The 19540-nt window shown below is 40.8% G+C and overlaps 1 protein-coding gene across 8 annotated transcripts; it reads right to left on the bottom strand.

Annotated features, from left to right (window-relative positions):
* Positions 1 to 19437, bottom strand: cmn (calymmin). 8 transcript variants are annotated; one of them, XM_086194655.1, is made up of 55 exons: positions 19304 to 19437; positions 17790 to 18877; positions 17603 to 17708; positions 16068 to 16165; positions 15687 to 15760; positions 13778 to 13828; positions 13639 to 13692; positions 13496 to 13555; positions 13371 to 13409; positions 13257 to 13289; positions 11939 to 11989; positions 11811 to 11861; positions 11667 to 11720; positions 11533 to 11583; positions 11379 to 11432; positions 10895 to 10957; positions 10749 to 10817; positions 10624 to 10671; positions 10471 to 10551; positions 10342 to 10392; positions 10205 to 10252; positions 10078 to 10122; positions 9902 to 9943; positions 9780 to 9800; positions 9656 to 9697; positions 9522 to 9572; positions 9383 to 9436; positions 9079 to 9168; positions 8927 to 8983; positions 8426 to 8848; positions 6070 to 6126; positions 5866 to 5919; positions 5625 to 5669; positions 5502 to 5552; positions 4713 to 4757; positions 4569 to 4607; positions 4417 to 4473; positions 4257 to 4295; positions 4127 to 4171; positions 3982 to 4020; positions 3845 to 3901; positions 3489 to 3557; positions 3306 to 3371; positions 3150 to 3188; positions 2950 to 2994; positions 2818 to 2865; positions 2591 to 2725; positions 2387 to 2458; positions 2006 to 2077; positions 1857 to 1919; positions 1708 to 1767; positions 1573 to 1623; positions 1443 to 1481; positions 1072 to 1347; positions 1 to 572 (listed from the first exon to the last, which is right to left on the bottom strand). In XM_086194655.1, exons 5-55 carry the CDS (start codon positions 15751 to 15753, stop codon positions 478 to 480), a joined length of 3408 nt encoding a protein of 1135 aa, XP_086050781.1. In that variant the 5' UTR covers positions 15754 to 15760; positions 16068 to 16165; positions 17603 to 17708; positions 17790 to 18877; positions 19304 to 19437; the 3' UTR covers positions 1 to 477. The 8 variants fall into 8 exon arrangements, with proteins under 8 accessions (XP_086050781.1, XP_086050787.1, XP_086050785.1 ...); XM_086194661.1 differs by having other exon boundaries at positions 1 to 434; positions 516 to 572; positions 17603 to 18877; XM_086194659.1 differs by having other exon boundaries at positions 10895 to 10954; positions 17603 to 18877.
* Positions 19438 to 19540: the final 103 nt, after the last annotated feature.

Below are 19540 nucleotides of genomic sequence, written 5' to 3' on the forward strand. Positions count from 1 at the left end.
TACAATAATAAACAGATGTTTCCCACAAGTAGTAAAAAAGACCCTAAAATAAATTATACTGAATTACTTATTAATCAGAAATATTTTGGGTTTTAATATACAAGCAGATTTGACTGACTGGATGAAAACAATGAGCAGTGGACAACTCCATTTGTCAAATCCCCTTTTCTTTGCATGTACAGTGATCACTAAGTGCAGGACAAAAACATATTGCAGGCTGCATACAAATATACATTACACAATAAAGCCTAACAATTGAAAATGTTAAAATGTTGTGTTTAGACTTACAAACGCAAAAAAAAAAAAAAAGATTGCCTACCGTTATTAGTTGATGGTCTAGAGAAAATAAAACTACTATACAACTAGGAAATGATGAGAAGTTTTACACAATGGCAGAAAAAGAGAATGTTCTTGTTGTTGTTGGCAGGGTTAACCTGCAGAAGAAGAAGAGAGCGAGAAATGAATGGGACTGCTGATTCAATGTTGACTTTTTAGTTCGAGTCGTCTCTTCGTACCTTGATAGCCACTGTTCCCGAAGAAGCCATTCAGATCGTACTTTCTGTCCTTTGCCCCTGAACGTGAAGAGAAGTTGCTTTCAAATAGCCATTCTACGTCAATACCGCATCAAATTCAGCCTAGCGTAGAGAATGGAAGGGCCTTTTGCTGAGTCAGTAGAAAAAACAAAATTGAAAAAAGACAAAAGCGAGTTGAAGCGAGTGGGCTGCTAGACAAATCCACTCTTTGAGCTGTGACCTCCTGCAGTTCTTGTCTGTTCCTTCAAATTCTCCTCAGTCTTAACAAGGACTTAACAGAATAATTAAGGGAAATGTGCTGATTCCCTTCATCACAAAATGTTGGATATGGAGGTCACTGCCATTCCCATGCCTGTCTGGCAAATATGTGGCTTTAGCCAGCATTTGGCTTCGTTTATAAACTTTGTACAGCACCCTGCGTATAAAGTATTGCTTTCATTTGTACTGTCACCCTTTTAGTGACCCGGCCAACCTTCCAACCAATACGTTTTTTTTAGTTTTCCATTTTGTGTTGCTTTAACTTCTCTTTTTAACGTACCTTGTGGTTGAAAGTGCAGTTTGAGGTGCTGCTGAATATGTAGCTGTCGTGGCAGCTGCTGTTGGTGCAGGTCATCTGGTTGTTCAGGCACCTGAGCAGCAGCCTGTGTTTCTGTGGCGGGTGCTGACTCTAGGGTGTGGCTGGCAGCGCTTGCAAGGCTTGCTAAGTCCTTGGCACCCAGATCAGGTGTTGCGGCCGACTCTACAGGCAGATAAGATGAGGCTGAAGGGTAAACTAAGGTGGGACCGGAAGTGGGAGCAGCTGGAAATGCCACAACTAGGGAGGGAGAGCAGAAACGTAGCAGGGGCATGAGGTGAGTTGTGTAACAAGGATTGTTCACTATGTATGGAATGAAGCAACCATAGAACTACCTTCTGGCTGCACTTGTCCATTAATGTAGCCCAAATTTCCTGAAAATGACCACAAAAAAAATAAATAAAAAAGCTGAGCATGAACTAGAAAGTGAGAAAAGAGAACTGTGCCCATGCAGAGATTTCTTACCATATCGATTAATGCCATCGCCATCAACTGCAAGGCCAGGAGTTGGAACGTCTTTTAGTAAGAGATAGAACAGGTATGATAAGAAGAGGAGTTAGAATCTTTGAAAGGGAGTCCTCTCTGTGTGGGGAGACATACCGCGGGACTCTCCAGCTGTAGCCGACTCCAGAGGCAGGGATTCATACGGCAAACCAACATCTGTAGAAGGCAAAATAATTGTCAATGAGCAATCAAACACTTTCTACGTTTCCTGCGCGGATGACCTAGTAGCAGTAACAGGGTCATACCGTACTGTCCACCAGCTTCTGATGCAGATTCAAGGGGCTGTGGCTGATGAGCTCTCTGATTATCTGTGGACAGAGGTCAGCAAAACTAAGTAGGACACATGGTGAAGGTGTTCAAAGCTGTTCGTGATGAAATGAGCAGCAAAACTAACCATATTTCGCTGCAGATTTAGCGTCACCGCCAAAACCGAGAGTTTGAGGTGTGTTGGGAACTTCGCCGCCGCCTTGGCAACAAAACACACACACACACACACACACACACACACACACACACACACACACACACCAAGTTAATTCAAATAAATAGGCAAACTAAAGATAACTTGGAAAGTCCACACCAACCCAATGTACAAAAAAACCCTCCAATTTTCCTGATCAGATCTGCCCCCAGGTTTTCCTAAACTACACCCTTCCCCCAGGTTTAGTCAGTATCTAGATTTAGCATCATCCTGCTAACAATCACAACTAAAATCTTGACTTCCTTGGTGATCGGTTCAGAAGCTGTTGTTGCTGTCACGATGGTGAACTCTCACCGAAATTGCCGGTTAATTTCCTGTTATTTCCATATCCAAGATGTTCAGGCTGATGTGGAGACCCGGCCATGCCTGAGAGAAATATTATTCAGGGAAGCACAAGAAAATATCACCTGCATACACATTAATATTCATTGGGGCTTGATTATGACTGCCTATAGAAGTTTAATCTACTTCAGGGTTTGCTTTTTGATTTTTGTTTACCATATTTGCTCGTAGATTTGGCCTCTGGACCCCAGCCAACTGGTTGAGCTTCATGAGGCACTCTTCCATAGCTGTATTTGCCGGCTTTATTTCCAAGACCGAGGAGTTGGCTGCCTATGGGGAAGCCATCATACCCTGAGCACAGAAGGGGGGGTAAAAAAAAAGAAGTTCTTAGCATCTGATTTAATCCTGGAATATCAAAGACAGAATCATGAGCAAACACTGACCGTATTGTCCAGGTACAGGAACCCCTCCCATGCCAGCACCAAGGCCACCTGCAAGAGTAGTGATGAATAGAGTTAAAGCATGTGAGTGACATGTGCCAGGACTGAAATGCCTTGTATGTAGGATGTCCACACCGTATTGCCCATCACCCGCAGGTCCATGGCGACTCCCACCATAACCTGGAGACAATTGAGAGCCAAAAATGTTTTAATGCGCAAGCTTGTATGTGTTTGTAAAACTCATTGATAGTGAATCAGTAGTAGCAGCAGTATTGTCCACGCAGCGTCCGCATAGCCAGATACTACTACTACTGCATACTTTCCTCCACCGTTACCTGTTAAGGGGTTGCCACCAAACTGCAACCCACCAATGCCTACATCGTTGTCAGCAAGAGAGAGACAGAATAACATCAGGAACTACAAAAGGCCACCATCTTTCCAAACATTTCCTTACCGAGCAGCATTTTAGCGGAGTGATGAAACTCACTCACCGTACTTGGCGTTCGATTTCTCTGCACCCACACCAGGCTGACCACCAAAAGGCAGGCTGCCCATTCCTGCAGCATTGAAAAAAAGTATTTACATTTTTTTGTGATTTTGCAAACAGAGCTCCAAAAAAAAAAAAAAAAAAAGGAGCAGTACCTCAATTAGGATTTGAAGGTGAGTTAACATACCTCCGTACGTGCTGCCTAGGTGTCCATTTGGACCAAGGCCAGCTGCCTGAGGCTCAAACTGACTAATCCCTGCACAAATATACAGGAAATATTTGTTCTTTGTTTCTATGAACACACATTTTTACGTTACTAAAATGCACACATAATTCTCAGACCAAGTTAGCATTAAAAAAAAAAAAACATTGACGGGACTAAAAATTGGCTATCCACAGCTTAGAAAGGCTGAATTGATCAATTCCACAGAGTACAAGCCTTTTTTTTTTCCAGCCGTCATTATGTTTGTTTTTATTTAATTCTTTGGCATATTTTTGCACTGTAGATTATTTTACATCACTTTTTTGCAGCAGTTTGCTTACCATCTAGTCCAGCAGGGATTACTGGGACACCATTGGAAGGAACTTGTTTGCTGCCCCCTGTGGATTCGGAACTAAATTTCTCAATAACGGATTGTCAATGTTACAGTGAATTGTCCTAACTGTCATCTGTATCATACCTGACGTAGCATCAGCTGTAGGCACCCCCTGGGCAAAATCTGGAAAAAGAAATTTACACAAAAAAACAATGGTATGGTTTTGTAGATTTCTTGCAACCAAAATAAATGTCTGTTCTTTAAACGCAGAATTCAAACTGTCACATACTTGCATAATCAGGCTGTACGCCAGCACCATATCCATTCCCATAACCTGTAAATACGACATTATAAACCATCTCAATCAGTACATCAAACACATTCATTCAGTGTTAACATGAATGAATGTTGGAGCCTACCTGATTTAGACGTGCCTGTTTCACCCTGACCTGCATTGCCTGGGTAATGTCAGAATGTATAGAACAAGTCAAAGACTGTGTCTGGGGGTCCAACCTCAGCCTCCATAAAGTCACTAGACATGTTGCAGTGTTGTTTAAAGCTTATTCTTTGAAAGTGCACCTGCATTTGGGTGTCCTCTTCCATACCCAGCTCCAAGGAAGGCCCCTGGTCTGTAACCTGAGAGCATAAAGGACCATGAGGACAATTATATGTATTCCAATGTGCTATGGCGTAACTGGTTCATTTAAACAGAAAAAAACAATTTCACTCACTTGGCTGTTTAGCCATCCCTGCATATGGGTATCCAAGGCCTAACGAGAGAGAGAGAGAGAGAGAGAGAGAGCGAGAGAAATATCATAGAATGCTGAACAAATCACATCTAAACCAAGACAAAAAAAAACTAAAGTAAATATTACCAGCTCCGTAGTTGTTGTGTCCATTGAAGGCCCCTGGTCCGTAACCTTTGGTAGACGAAAATCATGAAAACCGTAGAAATAAGCCAAATACGCATAAATCACACAAAAATGTATACATTAACTGATAAATAACAATGAGATAACTACTTCATAGGAACAATACCTGTATCATGAAATGCACTGTATGATACATGCAGATAAATAGTTCTATTTAGTTCTTATAACTATGATATCAACAAACATTAACTGCTCAGGCAACACAGATCTAGAAAAAACCCCAAATAGGCTCTTTCTTTTACAGGAGGAGTTACTTCTTGTTTTGTTTTTTTTATGGACAAATTCTTGAACATTTGCCCAAACAAACACACAAGATACGACATGCTGTGTGTAATACGGCTGCTGGCAGGCTGAGTGAGTGACCTGTCAACGGAGCTGTTTCCTGTCTTTCTGCTAAACTGAAATGCCAACCTCACAACTGACGGTCAGTGAGACCCCAGAGCACACAAGTAAACACTGCAAACAAAATTTTAACTTTGGAGACACACAGAAATCATAGAGGAATTTGAATACTTTTTTCTCCCCTCAAAAACTCTGATAACTGCAGGTCGTATTTATTTGTTTCAGATGCCTTAACCTCCACCATTTCAATGCACGCTGGCACCACACCTACAAGATTACCATTAGCATGCTGACAGTCACATTTGCATAAACATCTTCAAACTGCGGCAGGTTTCTGCTCATATCAAGCAACACAGAGCCAACAGTTTAGGAAAGGTGGAGTTGAGTTACCGTTGGGTGCAGCACCGAATCGGTTTGGAACACCGGCTCCTGCTCCATAACCTGACAGCAAAAGCATTCTTAGCTTTGTGAAAGTAACAGTGTAAAGAACATGGGTCATTAGTGTATAAGTACCTTTTGTGTTAGTGCCAGCTGATGCTCCAATGCCGCCATTATAACCTTAAATACAATGAAAAAAAAATTTTTGTCCATTTTTTTTCATGTGTTTAATATTCAAACATGTACTAATTGATTCCTTATGGACAATTTGTGTCAGTTTTAACTCTTTAATACTACACAAAGATTTTTTTAAAGTTTCCTGCATAAAGTTATGATAATCGTTTCACACGGTTAATGAAAGCCATAGTCAGATTACCAGGTCTGGGTATTTTCATCCACTGTCCATTAGGTACCCCCGATGGTCCGCAGTCTAGAGTAAACATAAAAGCTGTAATTACAAAAAGTGAAAAGACACCAAATACATACATTTAACACCTAGCTAGCGTTTAATTTGCTCCAGTGTGCTAAAATGTTGCTATCAATATACAACTTATTAACAAGAGAGCGTGTGAATGTGTACCAGGATCCACTTGTTTAGTTCCCTGTCCTTTAGAGGTTGAAGTTCCTCTTCCAGTCTCTGAAAGTCAGTACACAATGATTAGTTGTGTTGAATATGACTTTTCCATAAATATCTCCTTTAAGTACTACTGAGCATGTATGGTTATCTTGAAGGGGAATAAAAATTCAGAATTCAGCTATTTCAAAGAGCAACAAACTTTAAAAATTACACAACAAAGTAACACACATTTACTCTACCAACAGACATGACAAAAATCTGTTCTAAATGTTAAATTAATAGTTTTGATAGTGGGTGAAATGTATTTATTTGCTTTTTGTGGTGAGTTAAATGAAAAGACTGGTATCACTTTCATGCCTGGATGCTAAATGGGAGTAGCCAGGAGATTCTTAGCTTAGCTTAGCATAAACGCTTAAAACAAGGGAAGCAACCAGTCATAACTCTGCTGAACGGTTAAAAACAAAAGACACCCAAGGCCTGCTAAATAACACAAATTATTCTTCCTCTTAAACCTCTATAAAACACTACCATGATATGCTTGGGCCTTAAATGCAAGTTTAGCTAAGTCCAATGCTAAGCTAAGCTAACAACCTAGCTCAGTAACAAGCTTCTGATTCTGATGATTTTCTGAGGAAGATGCAAATAAGTGCTTTCACCCACATGTCAAACTATTGCTTTACAAGACAAATTTATTATTCAAATATTCACAACGTGAGGATTTTTAAAGAGACAACATTAAATACAAACAGATGTGTTTGAAATTAGTGAAAATGTGTTGCGACAAAAAGAGTGCATGCAATAGAAACACGATTATTCAAAACAGTGGTTAAAAAACATAATAGGGTCTTCGCCTGAAGCACCTTCAGGCTCAGGCCCTAATTCAAACAATTACAAACACTGGCTTGGATTAACTCTCAAGTGTGCATTTTATCTTCTTTACATGCCATCATGACAATTGAATCTTCATTAAATTTTGTATTTACACTGTAAAAGTACAGTATAATTGGCAAGTAGGACTGAATCCTAGCCATGAAACTGCACAAATGCTCCAGTTAAAAATCCTGAGACAGAGTGATCATCTAACACAGGACAAACACAGAGGTCAGCCAACAGGGTCACATGCAATCAAAAACATGTCCAAATCACACTTTAGTTTACCAGCTGCCCCAGGCTTCCCTGATGGGAGACCTTTGACCCCAGGTAGGGTCAGTCCTGCTTCAGGTTGACTCTTGGTTACTTCTTCTGGTGCCCCCTCGGGCTCACCACCAGTCAAAGTTTCTTCAGGGATGGTGGTTTCTGTACTCTTAGCCGCCACTGTCTCAGGAGCAGCTTTGATTTTCAGGGATTTGGTGCTTTTGGGGACAGAATCCCCCTCAGTGTTGCTGCCAACCCCAAAATCAACGTCTGTCTCTGCACCTTTTTGCTCAGGCACAGCACTTCCTGTCACATAACCTAGAGGCCACATGTTGTGTCAACATATGATTTTGCTGAATGCCATTACTGCTAATGCCAACTTCCTGTTTCTCAATCAACACACAATTCACGCGTGCAGAAACACACCAAACACCTACGAATAAAAAGGTTTGTCCTCAGAAATAACAGTACACTTGCAGTGGAAGTACACGTCACACGGGAATGACTATCATTATATCGGGCACAGTCCCTTCAGCAGCAGACCACAGAGCCATCAGTGTGCTTGCTTACAATATGTTCCTATCGCTAATAACTGTGTAACCCTGTTAGCTCAATGTTGATGGTGGAATGAAGAACACAAACAACCAGAGGCAGCAAATGTACAGAAGACCATTCATTTTTCCAAAAAATGCAAAGCAGAAATAAAGTACTCAGTAGAAACACATTTTAGTTGTTTTTTCAATGGCTATCTCATACGGTTAAAAGAAATCCTGACTAAAAGGTTGTTTTTTTTATATATAGTAGCTAAAAAAGTATCAGGACAAATATAGTGGCATTTTTCCATATCATAGTAAAAATAAGTTATGTATAACTTCAACTATTTTACTTTTTTAAAATGTTTTTGTAATGTTTTTTTATTTAACTGATTTAACTCAAATGTCTTTTAAATGCATTCAAGTAAAGCAAAGGGGAAAAAAACAAAGATACAAGATCTTACAGTCAGAGCTGATACAGCATATCTCTATGGGAATACTTTAAAATAATCCTGAATGCTAGAAAAATACTAACAAGATTATTCTGAGGGTTAAATCACAGTTAAACCTCAAATAATCTTATGACAAGAGGAGGTTGAAGCTCCACTTTCAGTACTAATTGTGATCCCAGACTAAATGTAAACTGCTGAGTGTTGAGTGTTCTGGATCAGGCGCTGGTTGAGGGTACTTACCTTGTGGAGGGACTGAATCCGGCTCTCCTGCTGGCCCAATGTGGGGGACCACTGGTGCAGGTCCAGAGGCGGCTACCTTCAGACTTTTGTGCTGTGAAAGAGTGATTCTAGGTTCAGGTGTAGGTTGAAATGCTGGTGCCGGTTCAGGTGTAGCCACAGGGATGAGCGGTAGCTGCTGGTAATTTTTTCCTTGAGGCACAGGTGAGGGTAGCTGTTGATGTTGCTCTTGTGTCACCATGATAACGATGCCACTGGTTGGCTCAGGGGCAGCAAGAGCTTCACCATGGATAATAGCTTGTTGAGGTGAACTAGCCTCTGGTGCCCCGCTTGGTTGCTGGGGTGACAGAACTTCACCTTTAAGGCCTTTTCCATTGGACACACCTGCACCCTTTACACCCTTTCCACTCGGCATCACACCGTAACCTAAGAACCAAACAGAACCATGGGGACTGATGCCAAAAAAAACGATCTGCTAATAGAGAACTACCATAATGTACTTACCATTATTAGCAGCTTTAGCTAACTGTCCATTTGGTAAGCCAGCATGACCACCGTAACCTTGGAAACAAAATCAGTCTAGGGTCACAAATCATATGACCAATGCTGACCTTCTGATCCATTCAAGAAGTGAAGCTGGGGGATTTTCATCTTACCATTGCTGAAAGACTTTGCTCCTGTACCAGGTGACACAGCTCCAACTCCTTTGGAGGTGTGGGGGTTTGCACCTCTGCCTGTGCCGTATCCTGCAAACAATGGCGTATAAATACATTAACGGGTACAACTTGACCACCGAGCATTCGGTACTCATTCAGAGAGGTGGAAATCACAGAGTAATACTAATATTTTGAGTCAAAGTCTTGCAAGACAAAGTAGCGGGACATCTATGCTTTGTCCTATTCCTCACCACCTCATTCGTGAATACGAATTTCAAAAATAAATGGAGTAGCTCGAATGTACCATTGGGTTTATTTCCAGATCCGCCAAGTGTAGCATGATTTCTAACTCCATGACCTTAAGAGAAATATAACATGAAATAAGCAGCACTTGGAATCATAGGAAACAAATGTATTGTGTGCAAGAGGTGAATATTAATCACCGTTGGGTTTGGGTGCATATCCTTTAGGGAAACCAGCTCCAGCTCCATAGCCTGGGATAAAACATAGCCAATGAATCCCAGTGACCCAGGAGGACAATTTTCTGTATGACTGTATCAGTAATAGGTTTCGGTACCGTTGGGTTTAGCTCCGTATCCATTGGGAACAGTCCCATAACCTTCAGAGGAAATATATCATGAGAAAATGATCCATATTATTTAAAAAAAAACAAAAACTGTTTGTTTGGGATCGAATCATACCTCCTCTGGTAGCTCCATATCCTGTAAATTATTCATGAAAGTAAGTTACAATTCGACGGTTGTCATCCAAATATAACAGGTTTGAATCATCAATGGTTTTGAAAATGCAGTTACAGTCTCACCGTTGGGCCTGACGCCATATCCATTTGGAATATTACCGAACCCTAAATACAAAAAAATTCAACCAGTGTTATACCATGAAAACATTTCCTAATCTGATGAAGCATTCATATCAAATGATGCAATATACATAAAAACTGTAAATATCTTTGAATACACATCATGAAATCATGGTTACCTGGTTTTACTGGTCTGGCAGCTCCACCGTTGGGGTATCCATAACCTTCAGTGTGTCCAACAGCAGTAATATTAATATGACCAAGAAGAAAATACGAGTAGATTAGGATGAATAAATGCTGACTCACCATTTGGCACTGCTCCGTTCCCATTAGGAGCTCTGCCTCCAGCATAACCTTCACATTTGATCACACAGCGGGTTTAGATCATTTTAGATCTGCTATTTTTTTTGTTTTTTTGTATTAAGTATCATTTATGGATTTACCATTGGGGGTTGCACCTTGTCTGGTGGGCACACCTGCTGCAGCGCCGTAGCCTGAAGAGTGATTATTGGCACACGATCACCAAAACTGAAGATGCCTGACTTTTGCTTTAAAAGTAAGTGTAGTCCCACCGTGCTTGGGCCCCTTCATTCCTCCATTTCCAAACCGAGGTCCCAGACCAAGACCAGTGCCGCCAAACCCACCATTGTAGCCTGATGGTGCAGTAAAGACAGTGAATTCACAGATCGGTTTTATTCATCACTGCAGACTCATTTATGACTCACCTCCCATGGGGTGAGCTCCAAAACCATTATAACCATTACTGCCATACGCTGGAAACACAGACACAAATATTAAAGCTGTAGTATTAGTTGTTGTACCAGGGTACTGCATAACGGCCTTCACTCACCCTTCCCTTGGTTTCTGGCCAGCTGAGGTACTCCCAGACCTCTTGACCCTCCCATCACACCACCTGGAACTTTCATTACAAAATTACTGATGAATGAAAATATTGATTTATTCTCCTGGACACCAAGAAAGCAGAAGGTGAATCACCTGCTCCGTACGGTGGTTGGCCGTATCCTTTCATGGCTTTACTCCCAGCTGCCCCCTGGCCTGCTGGATACACAGATACTTAAGTTACTATGGAGGCCTGGAGTGGTCAGAAAAATATAATTATATGTAAATAAATAAGTAAGATTGGATAAATAATAAAATGATATATAGAGACCAAAAAAACATAACAAGTCCTCCTAATTTAGTCATTTTGAGCCCATGAGATTTGTTGGCTGAATTCAATTATTTTGAGGCCACAAAATAATAAGATAAGATGTGTTTGCAAGTTTTTATAAACGTGTGGGAACAAACTTTATCTTGTGGCCTCAAAATAACAAAATTAGGGGAATACGTTATTAGTTATCTCTTATGCCCACAAAACCAAACAAAATAGACTCTCGATATCCACTCCAGGGCTTTGTACAGAATAAATGGCCGTAAATGTGAATGCATGTGTTTCACTGCTCAGTCGCTGATCTCTCACCATTTGGTCTGCCGCCGTTGCCACTGGATGGACCTGCTGTTGCTGCTCTTTGACCTTGAAAAGCACAAACCACCTCTTATATTCAAATCTACTGTGTCGTATACAGGACGACCTTAACTTTCTTCATTTAAATCAATGAAATGGCAGACATTACCATTGGCTTTAGCTCCGTTTCCACCGTGATGACCGGCTGCCACTCCGTAACCTTGAAAGGAAATCAAACTAGAGAGTCACTAACACAGAGACCCACCAACTCATAAAATCAACTGATTGAACCTGTCAGTTTACCGTTCAGCTGTCCTTTGTTTCCATTCGGTGCTACACCAGCTGGAATGCCATAACCTACAGAGGTGTGACAGGTAGCGCAGACATCAGGTTATATGAGTAACTTAAACAGGCTCAACACATCACCACGTCGTATATCTGAAGTACCATTGCCTTTAGTTCCTTGACCACCATGTGAACCGGCATGGGCTCTGAAACCTGCAACATAAAGACAAGTGAGGTCATCAGTGAGTGAGTGAGTCAACATGTGTGGAGATGTCATGAGTCAATCATACCGTTGCCTTTCACTGGTTGTTCACTGGCAGGGCCGGCTTGAGCTCCATGTCCTGCAACCATGATTACACAGTCAAGGTACAACTACTTGATGTCTTCCCACACAATACAAAATTGGAGCTAGTGGGTGGAAAACGAGTCTGGTACAACAACATTTTTCCTGAATTTAAACTCTCAAAAAGAATGGGGAAACAAGGAATAAGATAAGATCAACCTTATTCATCCCGTACTCTGGAAATTCTGTATAAGTAAGTATATACACAACTGCTTTCGTATTACACATACAGTATGTGGATGACAGTATGGATGAAGTATTGCACAACAAAGCTCAGTGCTGAGATAAAAAGACAGGACAGAGGAGGTGTTAACCTTCAGACATTTTCCTGTTGAAAAGCCTGACAGCCGATGGGAGGAAGGATCTGTGGAAGTGCTCCTTCTTGCACTGAGGGTGCAGCAGTCTGCGACTGAAGGAGCTACTGAGGGACTCCACAGTCTCATGCAGGGGGTGGGAGGTGTTGTCCATGATGGACATCAGCTTGGCTAACATCTTCCTCTCCCCTACTTTCTCTATGGAGTCCAGAGGACAATCCATAACAGAACTGGCCCTCCTGACCAGCTTATTCAACCTGTTCCTGTCCCTCCCAGTGCTCCCGCATCCCCAACACACCACTGCAGATGCCACTACAGTGTAATAACAGGGGCTCAACAGAGTCCTGCACACTCCAGAGGACCGTAGTCCCCTCAGCAAGTGGAGGTGACTCTGGCCCCTCTTGTACAGGATATCTGTATTTGTGGACCAGTTTAATTTGATGTTGCTTAACTCAGGATTTTCCCATGATATGAGGATTATGATTTTCAAGGCTTGAAACTCTCAATATTGGGATTCGTTATAAATAACTGAGCACAAGCTTATGACGCCCAATTTTCAATCCATCTTTAACATCCAGGTTTTTGTCAGTTTATTAATTTGTTTTTGCTGCCATCTCTAGGTTGGAATTTTCACCTTCCTGCACTACCAGTTTAAGATCAAAAACACACATAAGTGGTGCTGACTGATGTCACTTCCTGCAGAAACTCAAACATGTCTGTTTAATATATTTACTGTAAGTTAGCCAACAAGCAGCATTCATTCACTAAAATGTGGTTCTGCTCAAGTCAGGGAAAATCTTGGCCTCCTCTGACCGCTGTGTGTAATATCCAGTGTTTACTATGTTGTGTTGAGAACTCTGACAACAAGGACACAAAAAAAACCCTGAATGAGATGGACATTTATTACGTCAAATCACAGGCCTCTGAGTGCAAGCTGTCCAGAATACTGACCTTGTGGGTTCACACCCGCTGCTGCACCGTAGCCTTAAACACAAGAAGAGAGATTTTTTTTTCTACCATTTTACAGAGTGATACAGTGATTTCAGAGGGGCTAAAAAGACATACCTTTCACTCCATTGTTGACCCCAGCAGCTGCTCTGTAGCCTTAAATAGAAGACAAAAATGTATGCAACAAGAATTTGTACTTGAATTACTAACCTGTGGCGCAGATTTATTTCATGTTGACTGACCTAATCCTTTTGTGGGGTATCCACCAAAACCATTCTGTGCCCCCATTCCTAGACCAACACCTTAGAAATAAAATAATTATAAATAGTAAAGATAATATGAGGATAGATGAATTCATAGCTGGAGAAATTAGCTGTTAATTTACCTTTAGATGGCATCAACATCCTTCCAAACGCTCTGCCATTCTGAGGTGTATTACCTGAAAAGAAAATCATCATGACTGTGAATAAATCCTGAGAGGAAACGACTGAAACTTTTTACGAGGAGAGAAAGTGCTGATTCACCATGACGTTGTGGCCCCGCACCGTTGGATACTCCAAACGCAGCACCGTAACCTTAAACACAGCACATTTACCGTAAATTGACAGAAGAAAGATTCGCTGACTGACCTGGAAACATAACACAGATGGCAAAAAACTGCAATCGTGCGAGAACTCGCAAGTCAGCACACACAAACGTTTCAGTCGGATCTTTTGTCTATTTGTTCTACGTTACATTTGCAATTTGTCTTGACCAGCGAACACCAGCTGCAAAAATTCCAAATTTTAACAAACTTCCACGTCTCTATTGACCCGACTGTCAAATGAGGCTGGCCAATAAAGGGATAACACAAAGAAACATTTACAAATAAAAGTTTTCAGTTTCACTTTAACACCTATTTAATTCATTATACATTTAACTTGAAATAAAACATCTTTTTGATTGCACTGTCCATACTTTTGCTCTCAAAGCTTTTTTTTCTACTCTGAGTTTTGTTCGCAAACGTATTCTGTTTGCTCAATAAAGTCAACCCCAGGCCACATCAAAGGGTTAAGCCAAATGCTCTGCCTTTTTCAAAATTTTTCCACTGTGAGATAAACTTCAACTGATATTGAATTAAGTGTCCGAAGACTAACTTTTCCCAATATAGGAGACAATCTCCCCTTAACTTCAGTAATTAGAAAACAACACTTAATGTTTTAAACCCAGTGAGTCAGGCTTGTGGGAGGTAGTGAGTGGAGACACAAGTGAAGTCAATGGAGTGACTGTGTACAAGTAGTAAAACCATTCTCTTGCCCTCTCACGGAGGGATGCTACATTTAGACGCCTGCTGCCACTAAAGCTGAGCTGCCTTTGATTCCAGCGACTGAGACCGCCGGTCAGGAGAAAACAGCATCTATAACTGCTTCGCATCATCGCAAGAAAACTTGGTAAAGGGCCGAACACACTTAAGAAGTACACAGGGAGTGTTGCTAAGATTTCACTTTAGCATGATTGTTTGAAATTTGACAGGCAAACCCGAGCATGTGAGACATCTGTCTCATCTCCTGAGCAGGTTGGCCACAGGAAGGCTGCAGCGCGGGATGAATGAAACGAAGCCGAGAATAACAAACACAACCGCAATTAAAAGCTTAAAAAATAAAACAAAACCCTTATTTAAGTCATTCATTTATGAGTTTGGATTACTTTAACAATATAAGGTGAAAAAAATTAAAAATTGGAATAAAATACATGGCCACTCTTCACGTTGTAGACACGTTTATAGACCTTTTATTTATGTAAGAGCATTTCTTTATTAATTCATTCATGCATTCATTCATTTCTGGCCAGTGGATCGGTTTAAATCGGTGCCATACTTTAATTTCAATGAATTGTTAATCAGAAATGGATAAATAAAATTCTATCTTCTCCACATAGCACATAAAAGATGCAGAAAACTTTCAAAAAAGTAGAGCATGTAGAAACCAATACAATTTCAGATTTTCTCCATTTACATTGTAAAAAAGATATATTTTAAAAAGTATAAAAGATAGAATTTTGAAATATACTATTATTAACGTGTATGGAGCTGAAAGTATGGCACTAAAAGCATGAGGAAGAACAAACTCTAGGATCTTATAACTGTGATGCTACATAAGCATTAACATTGGACCCTCGGATGAAAAATTAATGATATTTGGTTTTTGACTTAAAAATGTTCCCACCATATTGTGAGGTGATGCTCAACAGGTGTCCAGCTTTTGAATGACAACAATACGCAGTGTCAGGCAACTCATCGTCCAAGAAAAGTTACAGTTGCTGCATTTTTTTAATCATAGTTACTTCTACCTTTACTTTCTTATTTATTCTACACAAATGCAAGTGAATTAAATCAGTGTCATCTGACCGGATGGTTGCACATCTTCAGTGCAGCAGCTTCTGTCCTCTACTCACCTCCTGTGTGAGCCGTCTGCACCAGCCAAAGGATCAGCGAGCTCCCGAGAAGCAACCTTCCCAACATGGTGGACCTGTAGGAAAAAGCCCCGAATGTTTAGGAGCCAGCAGGAGGATGAGGAGGGTGAAGGAGATATTCTGGAGTGGGCATCACTTGCCGATAGTAAGGGTCTGATATACACTCTGGCTTTAGGAGGTGCTCCTCCTCTCACCCCCTCATCATCCCACCCTCTAGTTATGGCAGTGGCGCGCGCGCACGCGCACGCGCACGCGCACACACACACACACACACACACACACACACACACACACACACACACACACACACACACACACACACACAACTGAATAATTGGGCACTTAAAGCACATTAACACTTACCAGAGAGATAAACAGGCAAAGAGAGGGAGTTCACCAGATTGGACATTGACTGATGAAGTCTGGACGGAGCGTTACACCAGGACGTCACAGTGGCTTTGCTGCAAATACACAAGACTGTACACCAGCTTTTCACATATACATGACTGTGTGTAGCCAAGCAGCTAATTCACCTGTGCTGTATTTCTGGTTTAAGGTATTTGCTGTTGCCAATAACATCTCTTAATCTTATTTTAAATGGGCTGTAATGATTGCTTTATTAGTTGAGAGGAGGACTGGAATGCAGCGTAAAGCGGAAAACAACCACAAAGAGAGAAAATCCATCATCTGAAAATGATCTGCAGACAGAATTGACTGTGCCTGAACACCACAATTGTACACGCAATGATCTGAATAAACTGCAGTTAAGTCAATTATTAGGGTTTTCGGGATATCAAACAGGATTTCTGAGCAAATTTTTCTTTGCACAAACAAATAAACAAACAAATGTGGGTGGCATGGCTCAGGGGTAGAGTGGCCGTCTAGCAACCAAGGGTCGCTGGTTCGATCCTTGACCCCGGTGACCATGTCGAAGTGTCCTGATGCTCCTGATGAGTAGGTTGGTGCCTTGCATGGTAGCCTCCACCATCAGTGTGTGTGTGTGTGTGAGTGTACACACGACACTGTAAAGCGCTTTGAGTGCCGCTAAGGTAGAAAAGCGCTATATAAAATTGAGTCCATTTACCAAATACAGAAAAAAATGTTATTAATCCTGGGAAAGCAAAACCCAATGTGGTTGTAAAATTGTTCTACAAAGTTGAACTGTTTCACCGGAATTGAGGAATGTGTCAAACACCATACAGCCAATATGCGTTTGACAAAAATACACAGTAATTAAAGTAGGAAAGAACACAGTAACGCATTTTCATACATATTTTAATAATGAGTCAAATTTGGGTGTCATTAAATTAATTCTAATATGGAATTGCACTATGTTAACTTGTATATGAACATGTATTTTAACACAAAAAAGATTATTATATAACGTCAATGATCTGGTGGAATTTACAGCTGCACAAGAAATATATCAATCAAGAAATAATCTATATTTATGCAGTATATAAAAAACTCACCAGAAAGGTTATGATGTCAGTAGTGGTATATTAACCTTTGGGGTAAATAAAAAATAAACCACTATTGTCTTTATATAAATTATAGTACAATATTCTTGAAAAATATATGACTTGACTAGGTTGTGTTAGGTTTAGGAATGATTGGTTTACATATATATTTAATTGGTGGATATTTAGATTATGCATGGAGTTGTAATATTTGTACTTCAATATTTTATTGGGAATTTCTTAAACATGTATAGATTTAATAGATAATTGTATACGTCTCCCTACTCTTTTTGAAAATGTTCGATAAACTCAAACAAAAAAAAATTGGACACATTTATTTCACTTTACTATAACTGCTAGTTGTATTTTCTTTTTTTTTAATTAATTGATTGAAATAAGATTTAATTCATAGATAAATGTGTTTTACAGGCATCTCACCCACGGTCCTGCCTGATGGTATTTGTGAATGGAAGGTGGTGAAGGTGACGTCAGCTGAAACTTCAACCGTGATGGAAACTCTTCGTGAGATCTCCATGGTCTCGGCCTGTACACACAAACACTGGCTCAGAGCGGCCCCTTGTACATTTAAAGAAAAAAAGCGGGTAAAAAGAGAACGATATCTCACCTTTAACTTAGATTCCTCACCTAAAGTCCAAATCCTCTTCTTATGAGGTCAAGGAGAGGTTAATGTTTCCCCTCCCGGCCCACTCAGACCTCTCACATACTTGGCTCCTCAACAAAGTCAGCCAGCACCTCAGCTGCCACTTACATACCTAACTTTTCGTCGCTTGCTAATTAATGTTACATTTGATTCCTGACTGGTCCTTCAGCTTGTCTCATCCCATTTTGATTTTTTCATTTTAAACTTCCAGCATTCAGAAAATTCCTCGAGACAAAATTGTCCCGACCGCTTGTGCACCTGTTATTCAGGTGTGCTGAGATTTTTCACAGATCACGGCAAGCACACAATCACGTAAGTCATAAGATTCTAATCTCAAATTGTCTTTAGTTTATGACCTCACACTTGCAAAACTGCCACACACAAAAAAAAAACCCAGCTTCTTGTGTTTACACACTACAGGATGATAGAGAACATAGAAGATAAATATAGAACCTCCCATAGCTTCAGGGGTGCCCAAAGTGGAACCAAATTTAAGAGTTAAAGCCCAATATTTAAAGTTTTATGAATTGCAAATGAAAACTTTTTTTTCTTCAAACCTGTTGGATCCCTGATATATATTTTTTTCATTATTTGATCAGGCTCCAGAGTGCCATGAGGCGCAGGATATCAGTTCGGAAACCCTTACAAAACAATCTTTTTGGTCAGCGGTCACTGCTGCAGACCTCCTACACTGAGACACACAAGCTAGCTGCTCTCACTCTGCTGCACCTGTAAGAACTGAATATTTCAAGCATAAACAGCATGATTACATATTTAGAAAGCTGTTGACGCTGAATGATACATGAGTGACTGTGGTGGGTCCGCAGATGCAGTTGAGTGGTTGGTGTGTCGCTCTGTGTACCGAAAAAAACAAGTCTGTTTGACGAAGCTTCCCTGACTCCACATTGCAGTGTCTGAGTGTGTATTCCTGCCCAGACGAGCACAGCTGTTGAAGAGGAGGCCGGCCCAGCAATTGGTGGGACATCCAGAGGGCTCTGGCAAATCCAGGAGAGTTGGAAACCAGTTGACTTCACTTGACTTTAAACCTGCTGCTACAAACCAAGATGGCAGCCATGAGAGCACTAATAAGTGTGCTCTAAAAAAAACACATTAAAGTACATTATATTGGTGTACTTGCAGTAGAGGCAGACAAAGGAACGCAGCTTGATAATTTGTTTATACAGTTTACAACCAGACATTCTTGGAACCCAACTCACTTTCAATCCAAACACTGGAAATGTTTCACACAAACAAAGGAAGCATCCAGACTGGTGCCCACTGTGTCAGGGTAGACGGCCATTCCTTCACCATTTGTCCACCAGTAATTGATTTTGTTTAAGCAATCTCACTCACACACACACACACACACACACACAATAAGAAAATGTTTAAAGTGTCAGCACTACTCTATATATTTAGATAATCTATTAGACCAATAACTAAACATTAAGTGGTCAGGACACATTGAAACAACTTACCAGAGGACAGATGGGCACAGAAACAGCATTGCACTGTAAAAGATGTTAAAACAAGCAGCTTGGCTTTTGCTCCTGTCTCCACTGTCTATTTTCTCCTCCACCACCACAGCTGCCTGCTGTTCCAGGGTCTGTGCTGCCACTGATAAATGTTGTGTTCTCCTTTCTCTCCAGTCTACAGTTGCATCATGTCCTGCTGTCATTTCCTCTCTCACACTGGCATCTCAGAACAGACTTACG

Source organism: Aulostomus chinensis, chromosome 23 (assembly GCF_037954235.1).
Source record: "Aulostomus chinensis isolate RoL2024-O1b breed Wild chromosome 23, RoL_Achi_v1.0, whole genome shotgun sequence".
Taxonomy (NCBI): Eukaryota; Metazoa; Chordata; class Actinopteri; order Syngnathiformes; family Aulostomidae; genus Aulostomus; species Aulostomus chinensis.

Bases quoted from the DNA above. Each gene is read 5' to 3' on its own strand.
- cmn (XM_086194655.1), bottom strand. From the start codon at position 15,753: ATGTTGGGAAGGTTGCTTCTCGGGAGCTCGCTGATCCTTTGGCTGGTG. The intron at 9,437-9,521 runs GTGATTAATATT...ATTTCTCTTAAG, and splicing joins ATATGCACCCAAACCCAACG to GTCATGGAGTTAGAAATCAT. The intron at 4,172-4,256 runs GTAGGCTCCAAC...TCGTATTTACAG, and splicing joins AACAGGCACGTCTAAATCAG to GTTATGGGAATGGATATGGT.